The 20,648-nt window shown below is 53.8% G+C and overlaps 2 protein-coding genes across 3 annotated transcripts; both read left to right on the top strand.

Moving 5' to 3' along the window:
- The first annotated feature begins 1,553 nt into the window (after positions 1–1,553).
- Positions 1,554–3,669, top strand: SDF2L1 (stromal cell derived factor 2 like 1). Its single transcript, XM_037131494.2, has 3 exons — positions 1,554–1,837; positions 2,212–2,408; positions 3,268–3,669. Exons 1-3 carry the CDS (start codon positions 1,651–1,653, stop codon positions 3,547–3,549), a joined length of 666 nt encoding a protein of 221 aa, XP_036987389.1. The 5' UTR covers positions 1,554–1,650; the 3' UTR covers positions 3,550–3,669.
- A 3,313-nt stretch (positions 3,670–6,982) lies between these two features.
- Positions 6,983–19,047, top strand: LOC119038917 (uncharacterized). Of its 2 annotated transcripts, XM_037131488.2 has the most exons (8): positions 6,983–7,112; positions 8,686–8,848; positions 12,364–12,647; positions 12,876–12,999; positions 14,853–15,067; positions 15,695–15,765; positions 16,027–16,131; positions 18,820–19,047. In XM_037131488.2, exons 3-8 carry the CDS (start codon positions 12,426–12,428, stop codon positions 18,992–18,994), a joined length of 912 nt encoding a protein of 303 aa, XP_036987383.2. In that variant the 5' UTR covers positions 6,983–7,112; positions 8,686–8,848; positions 12,364–12,425; the 3' UTR covers positions 18,995–19,047. The 2 variants fall into 2 exon arrangements, with proteins under 2 accessions (XP_036987383.2, XP_053520208.1); XM_053664233.1 differs by lacking the exons at positions 6,983–7,112; positions 8,686–8,848 and adding an exon at positions 10,903–11,124 and having other exon boundaries at positions 12,876–13,119.
- The last annotated feature ends 1,601 nt before the right edge of the window (positions 19,048–20,648 follow it).

The raw sequence follows: 20,648 nt of genomic DNA, 5'->3' as shown, positions 1-20,648 counted from the left end.
AAGCTCATTCAGTAAAAGAACCAGAGTCCTCTTTGTTTGTGAGACACTGCAAAACCCCCAGAAGCAGGAAAATCAGTTAGGCTGCAGTGGCAGATACCTGGAGGGGAGACGGGGTGGCTTGGCTTAGGGTGGGGAGGAGGTACGAAGGAGAGATGACTTGCAATTTGTTTTGGAGTCACAGTGTTGGGTTAGATGTGAGGTAAAGAGAGGAATCAAAGATGAATCCCAAGTTCTTGGCTTTGGCAAATGGCCACCGGAGGTGACATTACTGGGATGTGGAAACCTGGGGGTGGGTGGTGGCGAGAGCATTTTGAGGGAGGGGAGCAGGAATTCTGCTTTGGACACATTAAGTTTGAGATGTTTGTTGGTATGTCCAATGGAAACATCCATTGCTTTCCAGGCTGTATCCTAGCTTCTCTACCCTGGGCTGGAGGCCCCTCAAATGTAAGATTCCTCAAATCCAGGGCAGACCGTTAGCAATTTAGACACTCTAAGTCCTGGAAAGATCAAGGTGCCCTATCCCATATGTAATTCAAAGTAAAAACAGTATTAAACACAAAAACTCCAAGATATCACGTTGCTGTAATTAAAATGGTTCTGTTCTGAATTTTCTGAATGCAAAATTCTGGATAAGTTCATTAACCATGAACTGTTCTCCTGGCTTTGCTGGTGCCCCAAGTGCATGGGTATTCAACTTATTGGTTAAAGCCAGTTCCCCTGTGGCCTCAACAGACTGCCTGGAGTGAAATCAACGTAAGGACGTTCCGCTAATGGATGAATAAATAGGCATGTAAATTTCCCAACCTTGAAGACAAAACTGACAGCCCTATGAGAAGGCAGTGAGACCGGGGCCCGTGCTTGTCAGAAACCTGGGACACACAGTCACCCAGTCTTGGTTCCCACCGTCACTCGCTTAGTTTGCCAAGGCTCTGGTTTCCTAAGACTGGGTGCTTCCCACTTTTGGGGCTTTCCGATGAGAACGTACCGTTATCCTCAACACCGCAACTCCCGGCTGCCCTCTGCTGCTCAGTGGCAATAGTGTCATGAAGGGAGTAGGGAAGTTACGTGAATTCAGAAACCCCAGGGTCTAGGGCCTGAGGTGACCCAATGTCAGAGAGGGGACAATGGCCTAGTGACTAGGGGATTATTTAATCCCAGGATCTGGGAACTGAACGACCTGAGATCTGTCGACTTTGTGACCACAAAATCTAGTGGTCGAACAACCTTAAGACTCAGCAGCGGCGGACCCAGGCTCTGAGAGGAGCTGTGATTGAGCGCTCGGGGATCTAGGATGAAGGAGCTTCATGAATAGGGGGGTCAGAGGCTACTGGGTGGGGCGCCCTCAACCTACAGCTGCACCCGGGTTGCTCTCGCAGGGCTTGGAGCCGCACCAACCTCCCTTTGGTTTTCATTGGTGAGTCCTCGGAAGCGTGGACCAATTAAAACCCTCCTCGTGTCTCCAGCCCCCTCCCTAGCTGCGGCTCCGAAAGCTGGGGGAGGGTCCCTTCCGCCGCGACCGAATGGCAGGGCAGGCGGAGCGCTGAGAGACCGGCGACTGGCTGCCGCACCGGTCCCTGTCAAAGCCGGATTGGCTGGCTGCGGAGAAGGAAGCGGCTCAAGGGACCGAGCTGGCGGAGCCGGGCTGGGGCGATGTGGAGCGCGAGCCGTGGACGAGCTGCGGAAGCGGCGCTTCTGGGGCTACTGTTGGCGTTCTTGGTGCCGGCCACCGGTGCCGCCAAGACCGGCGCAGGGCTCGTAACCTGCGGGTCTGTCCTGAAGCTGTTCAACACGCAGCACAGGGTGCGGCTGCACTCGCACGACATCAAATACGGATCCGGTGCGCGGGGCTCAGGACTGGGGCATCTCTAGGGGGCGGGGCTTAGGGCTAGGAGTTTGAAGTCTGGGTGATCTTGGGCGACTGCGGGCCAGGGGTCTGAGGGTTATCTGGCTGGAGTTATTGGGGGACCTAGGGGGACAAAGATGGGAGGTTGGAGGGGATATTCGGGATATCGGGTGCGAGTATGGTCGTCTGGGAGCCGTGGTCCAAAGGACTTGGAGTTCAGCGGGGGGGCCACGGGTGAGAGCTTGAGGGGAGCCGTTGGGGTCGCAGGGTTGAGGTTGTCCGGGGGAAGTTTATGGTGTTCAAGCCGAGGATTGCAAATTCTCGGATTGACGGTGACCCCGGGGGTGGGGGTGGGGTGTCGCCGTCAGGCAGTGGCCAACAGTCTGTGACCGGCGTGGAGGCGTCTGACGACGCCAATAGCTACTGGCGTATCCGCGGCGGCTCGGAGGGCGGGTGCCCGCGAGGGTCCCCAGTGCGTTGCGGGCAGGCCGTGAGGCTGACGCACGTGCTCACTGGCAAGAACTTGCACACGCACCATTTCCCGTCTCCGCTGTCCAATAACCAGGTGAGCCCCCTTCCCCCGCCCCAGGAGAGGCTTCTGGTGTGTGTGTGAGGGGCTGGGGACAGAGCCTACCCTTCCACTCACCTACTCTGAGCCTCAACTTCCTCTGTGAAAGAGGAATTTAAATTCAGTGTTTACTGAGGCCCCCTCTGGAGACACAGGTGACTCACCTGGGTCCCTATCTGGGGCCAGCGGGAAGCCTGTCAAGAAAAAGGATTCTGAGCCTGCTGGATGGCTCCACTCCTGGGGGCGAGTTGGACCCAGGAGGGGGATCCATATGGCCTTGGCCTGGGAAACCTGCAAGGGAAGAAGAACTAAGTCTGAGTCTGGAAGAATGAGCAGGAGTCCTCTAGGCCACAGAGAGGAGGAGAGCATCTTTCCAGGCCTGGGGAAGAGCTAGTGCATGGAGTTCACTGGAACGGGATAGGGGAGGAAGGGTGGGAGGTTAGGGAAGGAGTAGGGGTGGAACAGAGGGTGCTTTTGGAGGGTTGTCAGAACAAAAAGCGTGAGCTAGTAGAGACCTTGACTGTCAGCCTGAGGGATTGGACTTTATATTGAAAGTCGGAGGGATTAGGATGGGAAGAACGTGGAGGAAGAGAGAGGAGGGGGCCTTGGCTCTGTGGGGGCCAGTGGTCACCACTCAGGTGGGATAGGGTTTGCATTGCGTTTGAAGAGCCTCTGTTGGGGAGGCTCTACTGGGGGCTGGGGTTGGTGTTGTCCCAGAGTGCAGCTGTGGAAGCTGAGGCTGAGAGATGCAGGGAAAACCTGAGGCCCAGTGCCCTAGGTGTGAGTGCTGCTGCCAGGCAAGCCACCACAGGGAACTCAGCGTGCCCTCTGTCCCCTCTACTCCCTGCACCCACAGGAGGTGAGCGCCTTTGGGGAGGATGGTGAAGGTGACGACCTCGACCTGTGGACGGTGCGCTGCTCAGGGCAGCACTGGGAGCGGGAGGCCTCTGTGCGATTCCAGCACGTGGGCACCTCTGTGTTCCTGTCCGTCACTGGTGAGCAGTATGGGAACCCCATCCGTGGGCAGCACGAGGTGCACGGCATGCCCAGCGCCAACACGCACAATACGTGGAAGGCCATGGAAGGCATCTTCATCAAGCCGGGCATGGATCCTTCTGCAGGTCATGATGAACTCTGAGTGCCGTGGCTGGGTAGATGGAGGGTGGCAGGGTGGGATGTCCGCATGGCCACTCTTGGAGACTTTGGGTTTGTAGGGGTTCTCAAGTGCCTTTGTTAATTAAAGAATGCTGGTCTGTGATTCTTTTGGAGTGAGCCTGGGGGTGATCAGGAGATGCCAGCTCTCTGGCCCAGTTCACCATCTCTTCCTTGGAGCAAAGTTGCTATCTATGTCCCGCACAGCTGAACAATTGAACTCATCCAAATATTTTTAAAAATATTTTTTAAAATATTTTATTAATATATTTTTAGAGAGAGGGAAAGGGAGGGAGAAAGAAGGAGAGAAACATGGATTTGTGGTTGCCTCTCATGCACCCCAGACTGGGGACCTGGCCTGCAACCCAGGCCTGTGTCTCAACTGGGAATCAAACCCGTTACCCTTTGGTCTGAAGGCTGGCACTCAATCCACTAAGCCACACCAGCTAGGACCTAAATTTTTTTTTTAAGATTTATTTGTTTGTTTGTTTTTAGAGAAGAGGAAGGGAGGGAGGAAGAGAGAGAGAGAAACATCAATCAGTTGCCTCTCTTACATCCCCAACTGGGGACCTGGGTTGCAACCAACGCATGTGCCCTAACCAAGAATCGAACCAGCAGCCTTTCGGTTTGTGGGAGGATGCCCAACCTACTGAGCCACACCAGTCAGGGCTGTCCAAACCTTTTTTATGCTTTCCCATGCATCCCAACGCTGCCCTGTCAGCCTTAGACAGTCTGATGGCAACAGCCTAGTTCTCTGACCCCTGAGCTTCATGAACCGTCCTGTTAAAGGCTGGGGCCAGGGCCTCAGCAGGATGAGTGGGAGCCCCACTTCTTTCAGCAGGGATGAAGCACAAGCTCTCCAGACCCCTCACCCCTTCAGGTACCCCCCTATTTTCCTGGCACCCCTGCCCTAGCAGTTGTGAAAGTCTTCACATTTGTTTTTGATCAGGCACCAGGCCAGGACTCTGCCCACCTGCTGGATGTTAGCATCACAGGTTCCCTCCCTTAAGGTGTAAATGGTACCCCACACTCTTCAGCCTTTCCTGGCGTGTGGCATGTCAGGGCCTGACTACACTTTCCAAGGTCCCAAGGAAGTAACAGAACTTCAGAAGATATTGAATGGGAAGGTGACCTCAAAGAACTGCTACCTGCAGAGATCTGAGAAGGCTTCCTGGAAGAAGAGGCACAATTTAGTCAGGCAAAGCATTAATTTAAAGGCAGGAACAATAATAGGAGGGCACTAATAAAGGAAAGTAAACAGTTCTGCTGAGTGTGGTGACCTCTAGAGGCCATGGAGGAGATAACAGGCTTGGATTTTCTAAACATCCAGGTGGGGCTGTGTAGAAGGGTAGGGGCTTAAGGTTGCAGGTAGGGAAAGAGGGTGCCATTTTCTGAATGACAGTAAAAGTCCCAGAAGAGGCTGAGGGTAGCACCTGATTGGAAGGAGTCTTGGAGAAGTGTGGGCAGAGCACCGTACATCTGAGAAATCAATGGACTTTATGGGGGTGGGAGAAAAGCTCTAGAGGCCTGAGGGGAGGGAGGTCCTATGTAGACGCATTGCCCCCTACCCTCTCTCCCAGGAGCTCCTGCTCCGCTCAAACACAGACCTCTTCCTGACCTCTCCACCGCCAAACCTCTTGGGCCTCGTGTACAAGTCTACATTCCTCTCCCATCAATCACCAGACCTGAGACAGGATTGGAGTACAGAATGTTGGGAGATGATCCCAGAAAACACTGGGGTAGAGGAGTGGGGCTGTGAGAGGGGAAGGAAAGGCAGCCGGTGAAGTTGGCATTGTTGAGCAGGTAACCCCTGTGGGAAACTGGAGCTTAATTCCATGGGGAGTTCTGGGACCCAGTGTGGAACAAGCATCCAAGTTATCCCAACCAAGGGGCAAGGCGGGGCGGGGGGTGGGGTGGTGGGGCAGGTTGTTATCCAACCAGTGTATCTGCCCTCATTGGCTGAGAGCTGATTGGTGGGTGGGGGAATTATTCTGTAGCACTTCCGACTTACTCTGGACATTGGGAAGTGTACAGTGAAGGCTTTATTTTGGCTAGAATCAAGCCCTCAGGAAGAGCTGCAGGTGCTGGCAGGGAGCATCCTTTCAGTAGTGTTGATTTGCCAAGGGGCTGTGGGCGGGACACCAATCATGTGGACCCCTCTGCCCATCCGAGGGGGTATTCTGGTCCATCCCTGGCCCCTCCTGGCTGTAAGAGTCCCCTCTACCTATTACCTCCTTACCACCATAAATGCTTAGTGTTAATTAAGAGCAGAATCAAACAGTGCATACATGTATTGTTATAGTAACCTTTGGGAAACCAAGGTGGGAGCAGGTAAGATGGCTCAGGGCAGAATTCAGGACAAAACCAAAAATTAAAACCGCAGCAGCAACAGAGCTCTCCTTTATTGAACAGGAAGCGCCTGATGCTGGGCCAACGATTTAAACAGCCTCTCATTTGCTCCCGGCAGTAACCCTGTAAGCAGGTCCACTTACCGTCTTAATTTTGCAGAGGAAGCAACCATGGTTAATAAAGATTCAAACCTAGCTCTGCCTGCCTCAAAAACATTTGCTTTCAGCCATTGGGTTGAGAGAATGAAACAGGAGGGCCCTAAGCACCCCGTTCCTGGCCACCGCCCCAACACACACAGGCACACACACCCTCCCCGAAGCTATGTGAGGGCCAGTGGATGTATATCTTTCCAGGTCATCAGCTGAGGGTAGCACTTAGTGCGTGCTTATCCACAAAGTGGATCGCAGTCACGCAGGGATCCAAGCCGACTCTCCCTTCCCGGTACCTCCTTCAGATCCACAGGGCTCCACAGCCCAGGCCTACCCGGGTGGCTTCTGGCAAATTCCACTCGGGTGGAAGCGGTCGATGCGAGGGGGTGGTGGGAGAGTGGCAGTGAGGGCTACCGCAGCCAGAAAGCCCGACGCAGGTGAATATCGCGTCCGTGAGGTACAGGGAGCAGTATCAGGACAGAAAACGAAGCAGATCTGCAGTTCTGCTCTACCACGGGCTGTACCGAATGGGTTCGGGCATTTCCCAAAGGTCGTAACCCCATCCTCTGTGGGCTCAGCTGCTGGGCTGGGGACCCCCACTGGACTTCCAAGTCCTCTTGTCCTCCCAGCTAGAAAATTCGCAGACACCGGAGCAGAGAAAAGGCGGCAAAGTTTCTTTTGATAAGTTATGAATGGGGAGAAAGTGTTCGTAGAACTCATTGTTGAAACCACCGAGCCTTAGACTTGGCCGCAGCACCGCCAATCCCAGCCCGGAGGCTATTTTGAAATCGCTCCAGTCTTAGCCAATCGCTGTGAGGGAGGCAAAGCTCCGCTCCGGTGCCGGCCAATGAACGCGGCGTTATGCTCAGGAGCTGGGGGCGCGTCCCCTCCGACTGTCAGCGGGTTAAAGATGGAGCCGGCGGACAAGAGGGCGCCACGAGGTGCGGGGTCGTCCTGGTGGAGACTACGGGGGCGGACGTCTGCCCGGACCTCTCTCCTGCTAACCGCCCTCGTCATGCCCGGGCCAGAGTAGGAAGGGGTGTCCCGCCGCGTGAGTAGAAGCGTCGCAGGTCGCTGGGAGTTGGCAGGGCGGCCCTAACTGGCAGGTCTGTGTGGAGGGGCTCAGCCTGGACCCCAGGAGCCCTCTCCAGGCAGGGCACTCTAGAAGGGCGGGACTCCCCACCCCACCCTGTCCTGTTCCTCTGCTGCGCTCTGGGCCTCCGGGCAGCAAATCTGTTAGGACAAAACGCGGAACCCAAGTTGGGGGCCAGGGCCAGGGATGGGGGCCTGGGCTAGCAGGAGAGCGTCGTCCCCAAGCGGAGCCAGCCTTCTCCTGGGAGCCTCAGGGCCGGGTGAGGGCATAGGGTTGTTGCGCCGTATCCACCCCTGCTTCAGGCTCGAGTGGGTGTCGGTCTGTGGTGGAGCACGGGACCCTCTCCTTTGTGTGTGCGCTCCTTCCTCCCCTCCACTCCCGCCACTGGTTTGGAACTACCTTTCAGTTTGGGGGTCTCTTGTCCACCTCTGGCTGGAGCAGGCTGAGTTAGGTCTGGGTGCCCTGGGGTCGAGGACCCTGAGGACTGCAGACCCCCCTCCCCCCGGAAATCACCCCTCTTGGTCCTGATGTCCAGGACAAGGGCCTCTAGCCCCATCTACCCACAACTGAGCTCCCCACCCTATGTGTATTGTTGTGGGGGGGGTCCCCCACTGCTGGCTGCAGGTGCTCTGACGAGGTTGCACTACTGTGCTCTGAGAAGCAGTGCAATGGTATTGTCAAAGCATCTGGGACCAACCTTGGGGACCCCCCTCCCCCACACTTCATCTCCTCCTCCCTAGGCGGAGCCCCTTGGGCTTGCAGGTTCTCCCCTCCCCCCTGCTCTGCTGGCTCTCTTCTCCATGGAAACTTGAGATCCTGGCCAGGCCTGGGCCTCTGGGGTCAGAGGGTACCCTTCCCCCAGGCAGAAGCCCCTCCCTGTTAGGCCTGCATTCCTGGTCTGAGATCCCCACCCACCGACCACCGGAGAGGAGACCAGGGCACTGGCAGGCCTGCCTGACACTCTTTCCCTGTTGCACTACTGTGGGCTGCTGGGAAGCAGTGCAATGATGAAAGGGCATCAGTCAGGTCCAGCCCACCACACACAGCACCTGGGGCGAGGAGGTTTTGCTGCCTCACTCCACTTCCCAGCAGTCAGGTACAGGTGCAGAGCTGGGCTGGACCCTCTGTCAGAGAATTAGGTGAGTGTGGAGCTGTTCATGACCCCATAAACTTTCCATCGGGGTCATGGCTGGACAGCGTGGGGTCAGAGGCCCTGGATTCAGAAAAGCTCTGGTTTGAAGAGGATCTTTCATACCAGCACCCTGGGTAAGACTGGAAACTCCAGGTTTGGTCATGGTCTTGTGGAGAAATAGAGGCCCACTGCTCTGCATGGAGGGTCTGTCTGAGGCAGGCTCAGACCCAGCTCACCCTTGACCATGTGGAGGTGAACTGGACCAAGCCCTGCAGAGCCTGAAGAGAATGTTTTCCTGGGTTCTCAGCAGGAGCAGCACTATTTGGGGTGGGCAGGTGGCCTTGGGATATGAAGCCTGCAGGTGATCCCCACCAACTGTACCATTTTGTTCTCTTACAGAGAGATACGCTGCCCTGAGCCTGCAGGAGGGACTATGAGATGCCTGGCATGTCCACCCTCTCAGCTGGAATTGGGGGGATTGGAGCTGAGCTGCTAAGGAGCCTGGCTTGCAGGCATGTTGGCAGGGCCACCTCCACCATCAGGGCCTGACACAATGCACAAGGTTTTTATGTGCCCAATGACAGTCATGGAATCCTGTCCCCTTGAGAGGTAGCCCAGATTCTAGATGGGCATTTGGCTATACCTCTTAACCCTGGCTGATACCAGTTTCACCTCCACCCTGGGGGTAGAAGCCCTGTGTTCATGGGGAGGATGAGGGGCAGTGGCGCATGCTTCCCTCCCTCCATCCCAAGGCCACCTGGCTCAGGCCTGTCCACCGAGCCATGGCTGGAGGTGGCCACACTAACTCCTGTAAGATTCTGTACCCGTCAGCAGAAGCCCTTGCTGGTGGACTCAGGGGTCTGCTTAAATGTTGCCTTCCAGTGGAAGCCTTATCTGGTTCCAACAGCATCCAGTGTTCTTCAGCAGAGCCTGTTAGATGGAAATATTCTCCTCCTGGCTGAAGTCCTCATTAGACTGGGAACCCCTGAGGGCAGGGACCATGTATTTCTTTTTGTTTATTTCTTTTTTTGTTTTTAATCTCTTGGCAGCGCCCAGCACAGAGAGTGCCCCGTACACCTTTTAAAAATACGAGTAAACATAGAGACTGTGAAGTGACAATAGCAGAACGTGGTCAGAAGGTTAATCAGTGGTCTGCTTGACCCCTTAAAGGATGCTTGTTCTGTTTATAAAAAGGCACACACTATATATTTTATTTTATTATTATTATTTTTTAAAGATTTTATTTATTTATCTTTGGAGAGGAAGGGAAGGAGAGAGGGAGAGAAACATCAATGTATGGTTGCCTTTCTTGCGTCCCCTGCTGGGAACTGGCCTGCAGGGAACCGGCCTGCAACCCCAGTATGTGCCCTGACTGGGAATCGAACCGCGATTGTCTGGTTTGCAGGCCCGCGCTCAATCCAGTGAGCTACACCAGCCAGGGCTATTTTATTTTTTAAATGTTATTTAATTTTAGAGAGGGTAAGGGAGGGAGAAGGAGAGGGAGAGAAACATTGACATGTGAGAGAAACATCCATCAGTTGCCTACCGTGTGCCCCTCACCAGGGACCTGGCCTGAAACCCAGGTGTGTGCCCTGACAGGGAATCAAACCGGTACTTGATTCACTGAGCCACACCAGCCAGGGCAACACACACTATGTATTTTAAAGTAAAGTCTCATTTTGTAAGTCACAGGGGTCAGGAAGCAGAATGGATCTTTGAACTCAGGTGTATCTGCCTGCACCCCTAGGCAAACACACAGGCCAGATCTCCCTCCTTGGTTGTCTCTAAAGCAGGAGGAAGTGAGTGCTGCTGTCTGTGAGGAGGAGAGCTGAGGCTTTGAGGGCTGGGGCTTTATAGGCAGGAGGTGAAATATCTCATTAGGCTTCTCTGGTGCGCTGCATGGCTTTCAGGGCTGGTTTGGGAGTGGAGGTTGGAGGGAGATGTGCGGAGGAGACAGGGAGGCAGCAGCCCAGGATGTACGCCCCTTATTTGTGGCTGGGGTGGATGGTGGTGTCGGCCACTGACTAAGTAGGAGAGGGAAAAAAATACTGCATGCCAATCTGGATGTGTTTAACATGAGATGCCCAAGAAATGTCCCCAGCAGACGCTGGACATGGGTCTGGAGCCCAAGGAAGGCCTGAGTCTGAGATGCAGGTTAGGGTTGCTAAGGCAGTTCTGGGTTGTGACCAAGAAGTGAATGAGATCATCCAGATGGTATGGGGGAGGCAGGCCCTTCTGCAATGCATAAGTTGCAGCTCGAGATGCAGAGAAGTAACAGTGAGGATATGGCACAGAAGTGGTTATGAAGGGGTGTTAATGTCAAAACAGCAGCAGATGTGAGACCTTGGCTGAGTTTCACTAAGAAAGAATTCAGAGCCAAGACTCAAAAACAAGCAAGAGTTTATTTAGAAAGTCACAGGGGTAGAAGAAGTGAGCTGTGGAAGAAGTGAGCCAGCTGAGCTGTGTGGGCTCAGGAAGCAAGTTTCAGAGGCAAACGCAAGGGCCCTTGGAGGTTTGGAAAAAGGCAGGCAAAAGGCGCCGGGTGGTAGGAGTGGGGAAAGAGCTCTGGCATGCTCTAGAGAGGGGGTGTGTGCACACTGGGTCCTGAGTCTTAAAGAGCTTTTATCTGGGGGTCTGGGGGTCAGCAGAGGTTCTCAATAGAATATATATATGAGCTTTCCAGGTGTGTCTCCTCAGCATCAAGGCGTCCACTGACCGGTCACCTGGTTTTGCTGGTTTTCCGTGCCTGGAGCTGAAACACAACTGATGCCCGGATGTTGTCTCTAGTTTGAGCAAAACTCTGTCTCTGGTCAACAGATCCAAGGCTCTATTCCTCAGGTTATTTGATGCAAGCTTGATGCTTAAAGGAGTAGTCATGCGAGGGCTTGTATGGGGGTCGAATGAGGCCATTCTCCTGCCCCCTCGTTCCTCTTCCGAGAAAGTCTACCACATGACTAGCAACACGCCAGGGGAGGAAAGGTCAGGGGAGGGTCCCGGCTGCAGGGCCAGCAATGTGCTGCCAGAGGAAAGGTCACCTGGGGGCAAGGTCCCACCCACAGATGTCTATTGCTAGGCACCCAGGATTTTCCTCCCTGGTGTCCTTATGTACCTGGCCGACCATTCCTCCTCTGCTCGTGTCTGCATAACTGCCTTCTATATCAGGGGGAGAGAGGACAGGTTGGAGAAGAGCGGTTTTGATGCCAGAGAGTATATGTAAAGAGTTGAGGTCTCAGAAAACTTGCCCAATTCCAAAGAAGTAAACAGAGGAAGCCAAAATAGTGGCTGTGAAAGACATGGGTTTATTTGGACTTACTGTGTTCCAGGGTGGCGGGCTGGTGAGGTTTTCTGCCACACGGGGTTACATAAGTACAGAAAACCAAGCAAGCATGCGGGGGACGGAGGGGCTGCCAGGGCGCACACTGTGAGATCTAAACACTAGCTGTCCTCCACGCTTGTTTAGAGTTTGGGCTCGTGTCAAATAGTTTTTCTTTGGCCCTTTCTTGACCGGGGAGCTGGCCCACCTCCCAAGGTCTCACAGTGCTACCTTCATCATATTCCCACAGGATGGGAAGGGGAGTTGGAGCTTGGGAATGGGCTCCGGTTCTCACATACCACACAGGAAGGGGGCAAAACGTCCCAGGCTGGAAAAGTTGGGCAGAGTGAAGCCCTTCGGCCATTGTCTGTGGGAGAAGCAGGGCGCTGGCTGGAGGACTGGGAGAGTACAGACCATGAGGAAGGGGGTACAGCCGCAGGGATAGGGAGAGCCTGGAGGCGGGGCAAAGGATGAGGGCTTCGAGGAAGTAGGAAGGTTCTGGCCCTGGCCGTAGTCTCTGTGTGGCCCTAAGCTGGGCCCGGACCAAAGCCCTGCCACACTCCGTGGGGATCTAGCCCAGCGCAGTGGCTAGTGGCATTCGCCCTTCCCGTTGAAGGCAAGAGAGCGCTCCCCCAGAGCCAGGGGCATTGTCACGTGCGGCCGGCTCTCCGGATTGGCTCCTCCCGTGGGGGCGCTGGGGCGGTGGCGTGGCGGCTAGGGGAACAAACGCCCACTGCCTGAGACCAGCGCACCCGCCTTTGCAGGGGCCCTAATCCCTACAGCTCCGCCCTGCAGGCGGTCTGGCCCGCCCCGCAGCCCCACCTGCATGGAGGTCCTGGACGAGTTCGACCACGAGTTCCCTCAGAGTGTGACCTTCTGCCAGCTCATCTCCGAGGAGGACTTCGAGAGGCAGGCGACAACTTACACAGAGCGCGCACTGCGCCGCCTCTTCCGCAGCCTGGACCGCAACCCAGCGCTGGCGGAGAGGGTGGTGCGCAAGAGCAAGCAGGCAGAGTGCGAGCAGCGCGGGCTTCTCTCCTTCCTCTGGGTGCGGGCCGCCGGCGCTGCAGGGCACGGGGTGGGGATGACAAGGGCCGGAGCTCTCACCTCCCCCACCTGCCCTCTGGAGCGGGGCTTGGGGATGGGGAGGAGGCACTAGCTAGAGTTGCTGGGCCGGGTCTTCCAGAAGCCCGAGGCCACCCAGCTTGGGGAGTGTGGTGGTGAGGGCCCTACCGTCCAGTTTCCACCTGACCTACCTCTCTGGCTGTTGTCGCAGGCCAAGTTCTTCTGTGCGGTCCAGGGGGAGCTGAACTGTTGCAACAGCATGGGCGCCCACGAGATGCACCAGCGCCTGCAGCGCCTGAAGAGGAGCATCCAGCGCGTGCACCTCTACTCCCAGGGTGAGGCTGCACCTCTGCCTGGCCCAGTGGCCCAGCAAACCCAACCCAGGACCCCGTGTCCCGAAATCTGCGTTAGGAACATGAACGTGCACAACACTGGAGGCTGCAGTGAGCACCTAGGTACCCATCACTCAGCCGCCGCCACTGCCCCATCTTGCCCTGCTCATGCTCCTTGCACTCTCTAGACCCCCGTTTGCTTTTTCTGGGGCACTTTAGGGAAATCTCAGACATCACTGTCTTCCCGAATACTTTAGAATGCTTTTTAATAAAAGTTAAAAAAATCCAAAACAGTTTCTGACATGATCACAGTGTCAAACCTGATGTAATTGACACCAGTTCCCTATCATTCGCTGACACTTGGTCCATAGTCAGACCTCCCAGGAGGTCACAAAGGCCACCTTTGCCCGTCATGTCAGGCCCAAGAAGGCCACACGGTGGCGTGGGTGTCAGGCCTCTCAGGTGCCTTTTCGCCAGGGTGGCCGTATAGTTTGTGTCTATACTGAGGCACTTGTGAGGGTGAAATGACAGAGGGCCATACTGTGACTGCCCAGGGATGGCGCATGAGGACACGTGGCCACTGCTGCTGCTCAAGTCCCCTTTGAGATGGAAGCTCTTACTTATCCCCTCCCCTGCTATGGACTTTGAAGATCGACATGGTCCTTCGGGGCACCCCACTTTTCAGATCTGTCTCCGTTGTTTCGGTCACTGGTGTGGGTTTGTCTCCCTCGGCCTCCATTTCTTGGACAGTTGCTCTAACACCTGGATTAGATATGGGTTCAGTTCATTGGATGTATTGGTGTTCAGTGGGAGACTGTGCTGGTGGGGGGGCTGTTTTCTTTCTTCCCACTGGGAGCCCCAGCTCCCCTGGGTGTCTCACTTCCCATGATGCTGAGCGTGAGGGCCCTGTGTCACCATTTCATCCGGCGGCAGGGTGCACAGCACGTGTACCTTTTACCACAGCCTCCTGAGGTAGCACTGATGTTATTTATCCATGTTTTGCAGAAGAGGGAGCAGGCCCAGGGGGCCGAGGTCACACAGTAAGTGATGGGGCCCAGAGTTGAGCTCAGGTCGGGGTTGCTCTGGGCTGCAGGCTCTCAGCCTCCGGGACAGTGCTCCCTGGCATTGGTTCTCATCACTCCAGATGAGCTGTTCTGAGGGGCGGAATGAGGAGCTTGTTAATGCCCTCTCTACTGGTGGTCTTCAGTTTTGAACAGTACAAATAGCCAGGAAGATCTAACGTGGAGAGAGAAGAGGCGACAGGTCCCAGGGTCCTTCCCCTCAAAATTCCCTCCTTGAGGGAAGGTGCAAGCCCACCTCCATGTGGGTTTTCTTATAGAAGGGCCCTTCGCATAGCCCTAGGATGGCCCCGGGGCTGGGGATAGTCAGCGGGCTCACTGTCCAGGGCCCGGACACTCAACAGTGCTGCTAGGTTGGAGAGCTTTCCCCGATGCTTGGCTGCGGTGGCAGCAGACCCACCTGCCCAGGCCAAGCCCGGCCCCCTCCGTGGCAGTGACACTCGATCACTTCCCATGGAATCCTGCCCTCGAAATCGGGCGGCCTGGTTGTGAAGTCTGCCTGTGCCTATACAGTTGGAGTTTCCGGTTCTTCGTGAAGACAGAGACGAAAGTACCCTTCCCACATGGGATGGTTGTGGGGTCAGTGAGGTGGCGCGTGTGGGTGCCTGTCCACAGGACAGGTGGTTGTAAGCATTGCTACGTGGTTATAGGCATTGCCTGAGGGGGCTGCCTCCCTTCTGTGCTGGGGAGACCGACTACCCCACGCGATCAGGTTTGGCTCCCACTCCACCCCGTTCTGGCTAAGGGGTAGGCACTCACGTGCACCTTTCGTCACAGATGCCAAGAAGAAGAGAAGGAAGCCTAAAGTGAAAAAACCGGAACCCATCCTCTTGCGGGACCAGTCAACCTCCCCATGCCTGCCACCAACACTGCTGCCACCTCCACCGATGCCACCACCTGCTACCACCACGGCCTCTGCGACAGCCCCATCACCCCCCGTCTATGCTATGCCAAGGGTCTTTGGTCCCTTTCCTCCACTGCCTAGCAAGTCGGTCAGTGGGTGCATCGTCCCTCCATGCAGCGTAGGGTGTGGCAGCCTCTGGCACCCTGCTGGGAGCCAGCGGCTCTCCTGGGAACTCTGAGAACTTTGTTCTTAAGCAGCAGAGCCCTTTCTAAGACTTCAGGCAAAGTCTGGGGTGGAACAGCAATGGATAAAGTGATAAAAGGGGGGCTGCTCTGATTGAAGAGTCAGGGAGGGGGTTGAAGGCATAGAGCTCTACCTGCTCAGCCTCAGCTGAGCAAGGCACCAGCAGAATCCTGGGGCCGCCAAAGGGCAGGTGGAGAACCCCAGGCCCCCTTGCCGAGTCTCTCCCTGGTGTCATTCTCCTGTAGTGTCCTTCCTAACCACCTGCCTCTCCTGACTCCCATTCACCCTACACGCTCACTCTGGCCAGCCTCCCATCCCCCAGGCTGGGTGAGGACCTTCTCATTTGGCCCCTAGCCCCCATCCCATCCCCTGTCCCCTCCTAATACCAAGCTCAAGATGGGCACAGAGGATGAGCCTGATGTATTTGCTGACTGAATGAAAGTCACATAGTTCTCGTAGTCCTTGTATTGGTGGTTTTTCTTTCATGGTGAGGCCCCCAAACTTGTCCTGAGATGTCATTTGTTCCCTGCAGATGGAGAAAATGGAAGTTTCCAGTTCTGAGGTGAAAATAAACTGGACTGGCCAGTCATCAAACCGAAAGAGGTAAAAGGAATTTCTGTGGGCATGAGGCAAGGGAAAGGGGAGCCTGTGGGGAGCACGCCTGGTGCTCCGCTCTGCTGCTGTTTCCTCCCCATCTCCTGGTTAATCCTCCCCACAGTCCCGAGTGCTTATTCTCATTGTCCAGGGGCGGAGTCTGGGCTCAAAGGTCTGTGTCCCCACGTCAGAGCGGTGCCCTCTGAGACCGGGGAGGCCCCACCTGGGAAGATCCTGGAGCTGATGATCCCCCTCTGCCCTGTCTCGCAGCCATATGGTCGATCTGACCCCCTTGGTCCTCAACCCCGGAGGCTTCCATTTCTCATACCTGCCTGGAAACAGGGTGCACAAACTCCATTGCCCCGGCTTCCCCTGGTAAGTGTACTTCTGAGCCTCCCTGGGGCCAGGCGCTGTCCTGGCCCAGCACACCCTTCGCTTCTGACCGGCACTGTGGTGCTGTGGCCAAGGGCTGGACAAATGTTCTTTATGATGGTGCCTTCCCCTGCCAGGAAGGACCCTTGTGTAGTCATGGGCTGGAAAAGTCATTCCCTAGTGTTTGTTATGTGTTGTCTTTTTTTATTTTTAAGTTGTAAGACATTTATATATTGTAGACACAAGACCTTTATATGATTTGCAAATATTTTCTCCCATTCTGTGAGAAAATATTCTGTCTTTTACTTTCTGGATGGTATCCTTTTAAATACAAGAGTTTAAGGTTTAGTCCTTCTGAGAAGCAACCTGTTGCCTTGACTGGCATGTCTCGGTTATTCTGCAAAGCGAAAGGTTGCTGGTTTGATTCCCGGTCAGGGCAGGAGCCCGGATTGCAGGTTGCAGGTTCCATCCTGGTCAAGGCAAGTAGGAGAGGCAACCGATCAATGTTTCTCTCCCTCTCTTTCTCCCTCCCTTCCCCTCTCTCTAAAAATTAAAAAAAAAAAAAGCATTCTGTTAAAATATATCAGGAGCTATAGAAGTTCCCAAATTTTCTGATCTAGTCTTTTCATTCCTGGAAACTGACCCCAAGGAGATGAGTAGGTGGGAAAACTGACTGTGTCTAAAAATGTTTATAATCAGTTTGATTATGTAGATTCATGAGTTACATCTAAGTGGAAACGTAATCGGCTAACCGATCAGATCAGAAGGCGGTGGGGTGGGAAGGCAGCAAGGCACTGGCTGCTGGGGTCACAGAGAAGGGAGCGGTCAGCAAACACTGTTGCCATGTTGTTACAAAGCAAAATGAAAAAGTAGAGCATTACTGAGCCCCATCAGGTCCTCACAGAATAGTGGAGCAGGGCTGGGTTGCCATCAGGGCATCTGTCAAGATGTCTTCCAGCTTTCTCTAGGCATCATTTTACAAAGTTGCGATTCTACTAGACGTGCCTTTTTATTTCTCCTGCCTTTTCCCAATGGCATGAAGGCCCTGGTGAGTTCTCTACTTCCTGACAGTGTTTCGAACACAAGTTCCATTGGTTGTGGAATGAACACCTGGTGCATGTAGGGCCGTCACTTATTTAACTCCACTGGGAGATGTGGAAGGTGCCCCCAGTGTTTCCTAGGTTACCGCTGGGTTGAACATCTTTATGTGCGAAGCCATTCCAGAATTTCAGATTAAGTTTCTGAAGTAGAATTGCAAGGGAAAGGGTATGAACAGCATTCAAAAGGATGACCTTTTTTTCAGATTCTAAAACCATATGTAAAAGAATATGGCAAATAGACAATTTGAACAGTGCACAAAAAAAAAGACACCAATCGCTCTGATTCCCACCACTAGAAATAATTGCTGTTACTTTGTCAATAACAAAAGCCAATAATTTGTCTTTTGGTGTGGGCTTCCGATGGATACACGAGTGTGTATTCTTACAGTAACTTGTTACATGATTGGGAACATCCTGTCTGGCAGTTTTGTAGCCAGCTCTCATGTTTCCTCCCATGTCATGAAATATACCTTTTAAATTCACCAATAATAATAGATGCAAAATGCTTCATTGTATGGATGAAACATCATTTACTCAGCCATTTTTAAAAAGATTTTATTTATGTATTTTTAGAGAGATGGGAAGGGAGGGTAGAAACATTGATGTGTGAGAGATGCGTCAACTGGTTGCCTCTCACTCACTCCCAACCAGGGGCCTGGCCTGCGACCAAGGCATGTGCCCTGACTGGGAATCGAATTGGTGACCCTTTGGTTGACAGGCTGGCACTCCATCTACCTAGCCACGCCGGCCAGGGATACTCAACCATTCTTGCTTGTTGAAATATTTAACTAATGGGAACGATTTTTAAAAATAAAAATGTATTCATTTTTAGAGAGAAGAGAAGGGAGGGAGAAGAGAGAGGTAGAGAAACATCCATCTGTTGCCTCTCGCACATGTCCCGACTAGGTACCAAACCCACAGCCCAAGCATGTGTCCTGACTGACAATTGAACTGCTAACCTTTCGCTTGTCAGGACAATCAATGCCCAGCCAGCTGAGCCACGCCAGTCAGGGCAACAGGGGCAGTGTTCAGGCTCTTGTTACCTATTGATTTCTGAGTGAACATTTGTCTCATGATGTATCACCAAAAATGGGATATTGTAAACTGGTTTTTAAAAACTTACAAAAGCAAAACATATTTATGGGAAAAAATTTGCAGTACAAGAATGCATACATAAAATCCCCTGCTGCTAAGAGTGACAACACATACACGTTAATTTTTAACCAAAGCAGGATCTTATTGCATGTACCTCTCAGCGACTTGCTTTTTTCCACTATTGTATCATCGGGGTGTCTTCATTACTTGTTGGGGAATACAGGCCTACCTCATTCCTTAAACGATTCTAGAACAGTCCACTGCATGGCTACACTTTAGTTCCTGATAGACGTTGAGATGTTTCCAGGTTTTCACATTCACGATGTTGCTACAATGAGCAGTCTTGAACAAACCTTCTTGGGGGAGATTTCTGGGAATATGAAATTGCATCTAGAGCCATCCCACAGCCCAGGGGCAGGCTTGTCATGAGTACCTCTGATGGCCCTGTGTGCTGGTGTCCGACCTCATGGACATGTCTTGACTGTCTGCTGCACAGGCCTGAGTCCTGTAGTGACCCCGGCAACACCGAGGAGACGCCAGCCCCTCCTGCGAAGGCCTCCATTTTCACTCCACCTGTCCTGCTCAAGTTCCAGCCTGTGCCCAGACGTAAAGATGACTCAGAGAATGACCCTGGCAGTGCAGAGTCTGTGCCCCAGAAGAAGAGCCCATAACCTCTTCTGTACACACCATTGTGGAGGCGTGAATAAAGGTCTCTTAGACATGCCTTTCTCGTGCTGGGATCCCTAGGGCTGTGCAATCCCCTGGGTTCCTTGTAGCCCAAAGAGGTTGTCAGTCCAGGGCCATCCTGAGGCCCTGAGGCTTGAGCTTGCATATAGCAGGAGGTCAGGGCAGGGCTACTGTGAAGTCCCCTTGCAATCTAACACGGGACCCAGCCCTGTGCACTTTGAAAGAGAAACGAGTGAGGAGAGAGTGCTCCCCTTTCCTTCAGGGACCCTGTGGCCCCTTACTTGACCCCACTGAGCTACCTTTTTTTCTATACCCAGCCCCTAAACACAAGCCTTATCTGGGTGCAAGTTTACAGTGATCTGTTCCCTCCTCAAAGGAAAATGAGCTGGTGTGTCAGTTTTCAACTTGGCATTTTCCTAAGGAATTTCAATGATAATGACTCTAGTTGCCTCACACGCTGACCTTAGAAGCAAACCTGCATGTCAGATGTGAGTCCTCACAAAATACTCGACTGCTCGACATTAGCAGATATTCATTGCCACTGTGTATGCCCTACAATTTCCTCCAGACTGGAGATAATAAATCAAGCAGTTGGGCCCCTTGCCTTACGGATTTTATATCCCATCCTTTGTGTGTGTGTGTGTGTGTGTGTGTATGTGTGTGTGTGTGTGTGTGTATGAGTGGTAAACCAGTATATAGCCCAAATTAATACAGAATTACAAGATGTGTGAAAAGCCCTATGGGAGCTGAAATGGAGATGTATGGGGTGGGTGCATGGGCAGGGAAGGTGTCTCAGAGGAGGTGACATTTATACTGAAACCTAGAAATGAGAAGGAGTGAGCTGTGAGATGACATGAGAAAGGCAAGGACATCTGACTTTGGGTGACTAGGTAGATCATGGTATAGTGGAGGAGAGTGGGGACTCGGTGGGGGGGTGGGTGGGGCGGAGGCGGGCAGGGGGTGAGGGATGGAGAATTTGCTTTGAGGAGACACATTAAACTTGAGATCAGCGGATACCCAAGGAGAGATCAGGAGTCGAGCGCTGGCAATTTAGTGTTGGGAGTCAAGGGTTACAAGTGATACTTAAAGCCAAGATCACCCAGTGCTTGAGTGTTGACCGAAGTCCAGGGCTCAGGCTGGGACACAAGAACGTGATTTGGTCCAGGGAAGGGTTCGTCAGAAGAGACCAGAGGGATCAGTGAGGGCTTTGGACTTTCAGGTTTAGGCCACTCAGAGGAGGGTCCGGGATGCGGTGGGGACCTAATGCGTGGAGGCAATGGGAAGTGAGCGTGTACACAGCAAATATGGATGTCGCTTCGGAGGCATCTGTCACTGAGGAGGAGCACAGATGGCACAGAGGCTGGTGGGACCTTAGGTTTCCGGCAGACTATTTAAAAGATCTGAGAACACAGGGGAAAACGGGGACGGGTTTGAGTAGGATGGCACTGAGTCGGGGCCGAGCGGGAAGAGGAGTTGCTCAGAAGACGGGGCTTCGAGGCCGAGGCAGCTCAGCAAACAGAACCCGAACCCAGTTGAGAACTCTGCCCACGGACTAGCTGCTCTCGCAGACTGTGTGCTTGCTTCCGGAGACCACAGTTCCCGGCATGCCCAGCGCCCGCTTCCGGGGCGGGACCCGGA

Source organism: Artibeus jamaicensis, unplaced genomic scaffold, assembly GCF_021234435.1.
Source record: "Artibeus jamaicensis isolate MK-2021 breed Jamaican fruit bat unplaced genomic scaffold, CSHL_Jam_final contig_1128, whole genome shotgun sequence".
Classification (NCBI taxonomy): domain Eukaryota; kingdom Metazoa; phylum Chordata; class Mammalia; order Chiroptera; family Phyllostomidae; genus Artibeus; species Artibeus jamaicensis.
The sequence above is the reverse complement of the archived record's forward strand: the minus strand, read 5'-3'. Positions and strand labels throughout refer to the sequence as shown.

What these genes read in the sequence shown, in the direction of transcription:
- SDF2L1 (XM_037131494.2), top strand. Translation starts at nt 1,651, where the DNA reads ATGTGGAGCGCGAGCCGTGGACGAGCTGCGGAAGCGGCGCTTCTGGGG. An exon ending in CGACATCAAATACGGATCCG is followed by an intron (nt 1,838 to 2,211) that starts GTGCGCGGGGCT and finishes TGTCGCCGTCAG; the next exon opens with GCAGTGGCCAACAGTCTGTG. An exon ending in CTCCGCTGTCCAATAACCAG is followed by an intron (nt 2,409 to 3,267) that starts GTGAGCCCCCTT and finishes CTGCACCCACAG; the next exon opens with GAGGTGAGCGCCTTTGGGGA.
- LOC119038917 (XM_053664233.1), top strand. Translation starts at nt 12,426, where the DNA reads ATGGAGGTCCTGGACGAGTTCGACCACGAGTTCCCTCAGAGTGTGACC. An exon ending in GGCTTCTCTCCTTCCTCTGG is followed by an intron (nt 12,648 to 12,875) that starts GTGCGGGCCGCC and finishes CTGTTGTCGCAG; the next exon opens with GCCAAGTTCTTCTGTGCGGT. An exon ending in CTCCACTGCCTAGCAAGTCG is followed by an intron (nt 15,068 to 15,694) that starts GTCAGTGGGTGC and finishes TGTTCCCTGCAG; the next exon opens with ATGGAGAAAATGGAAGTTTC.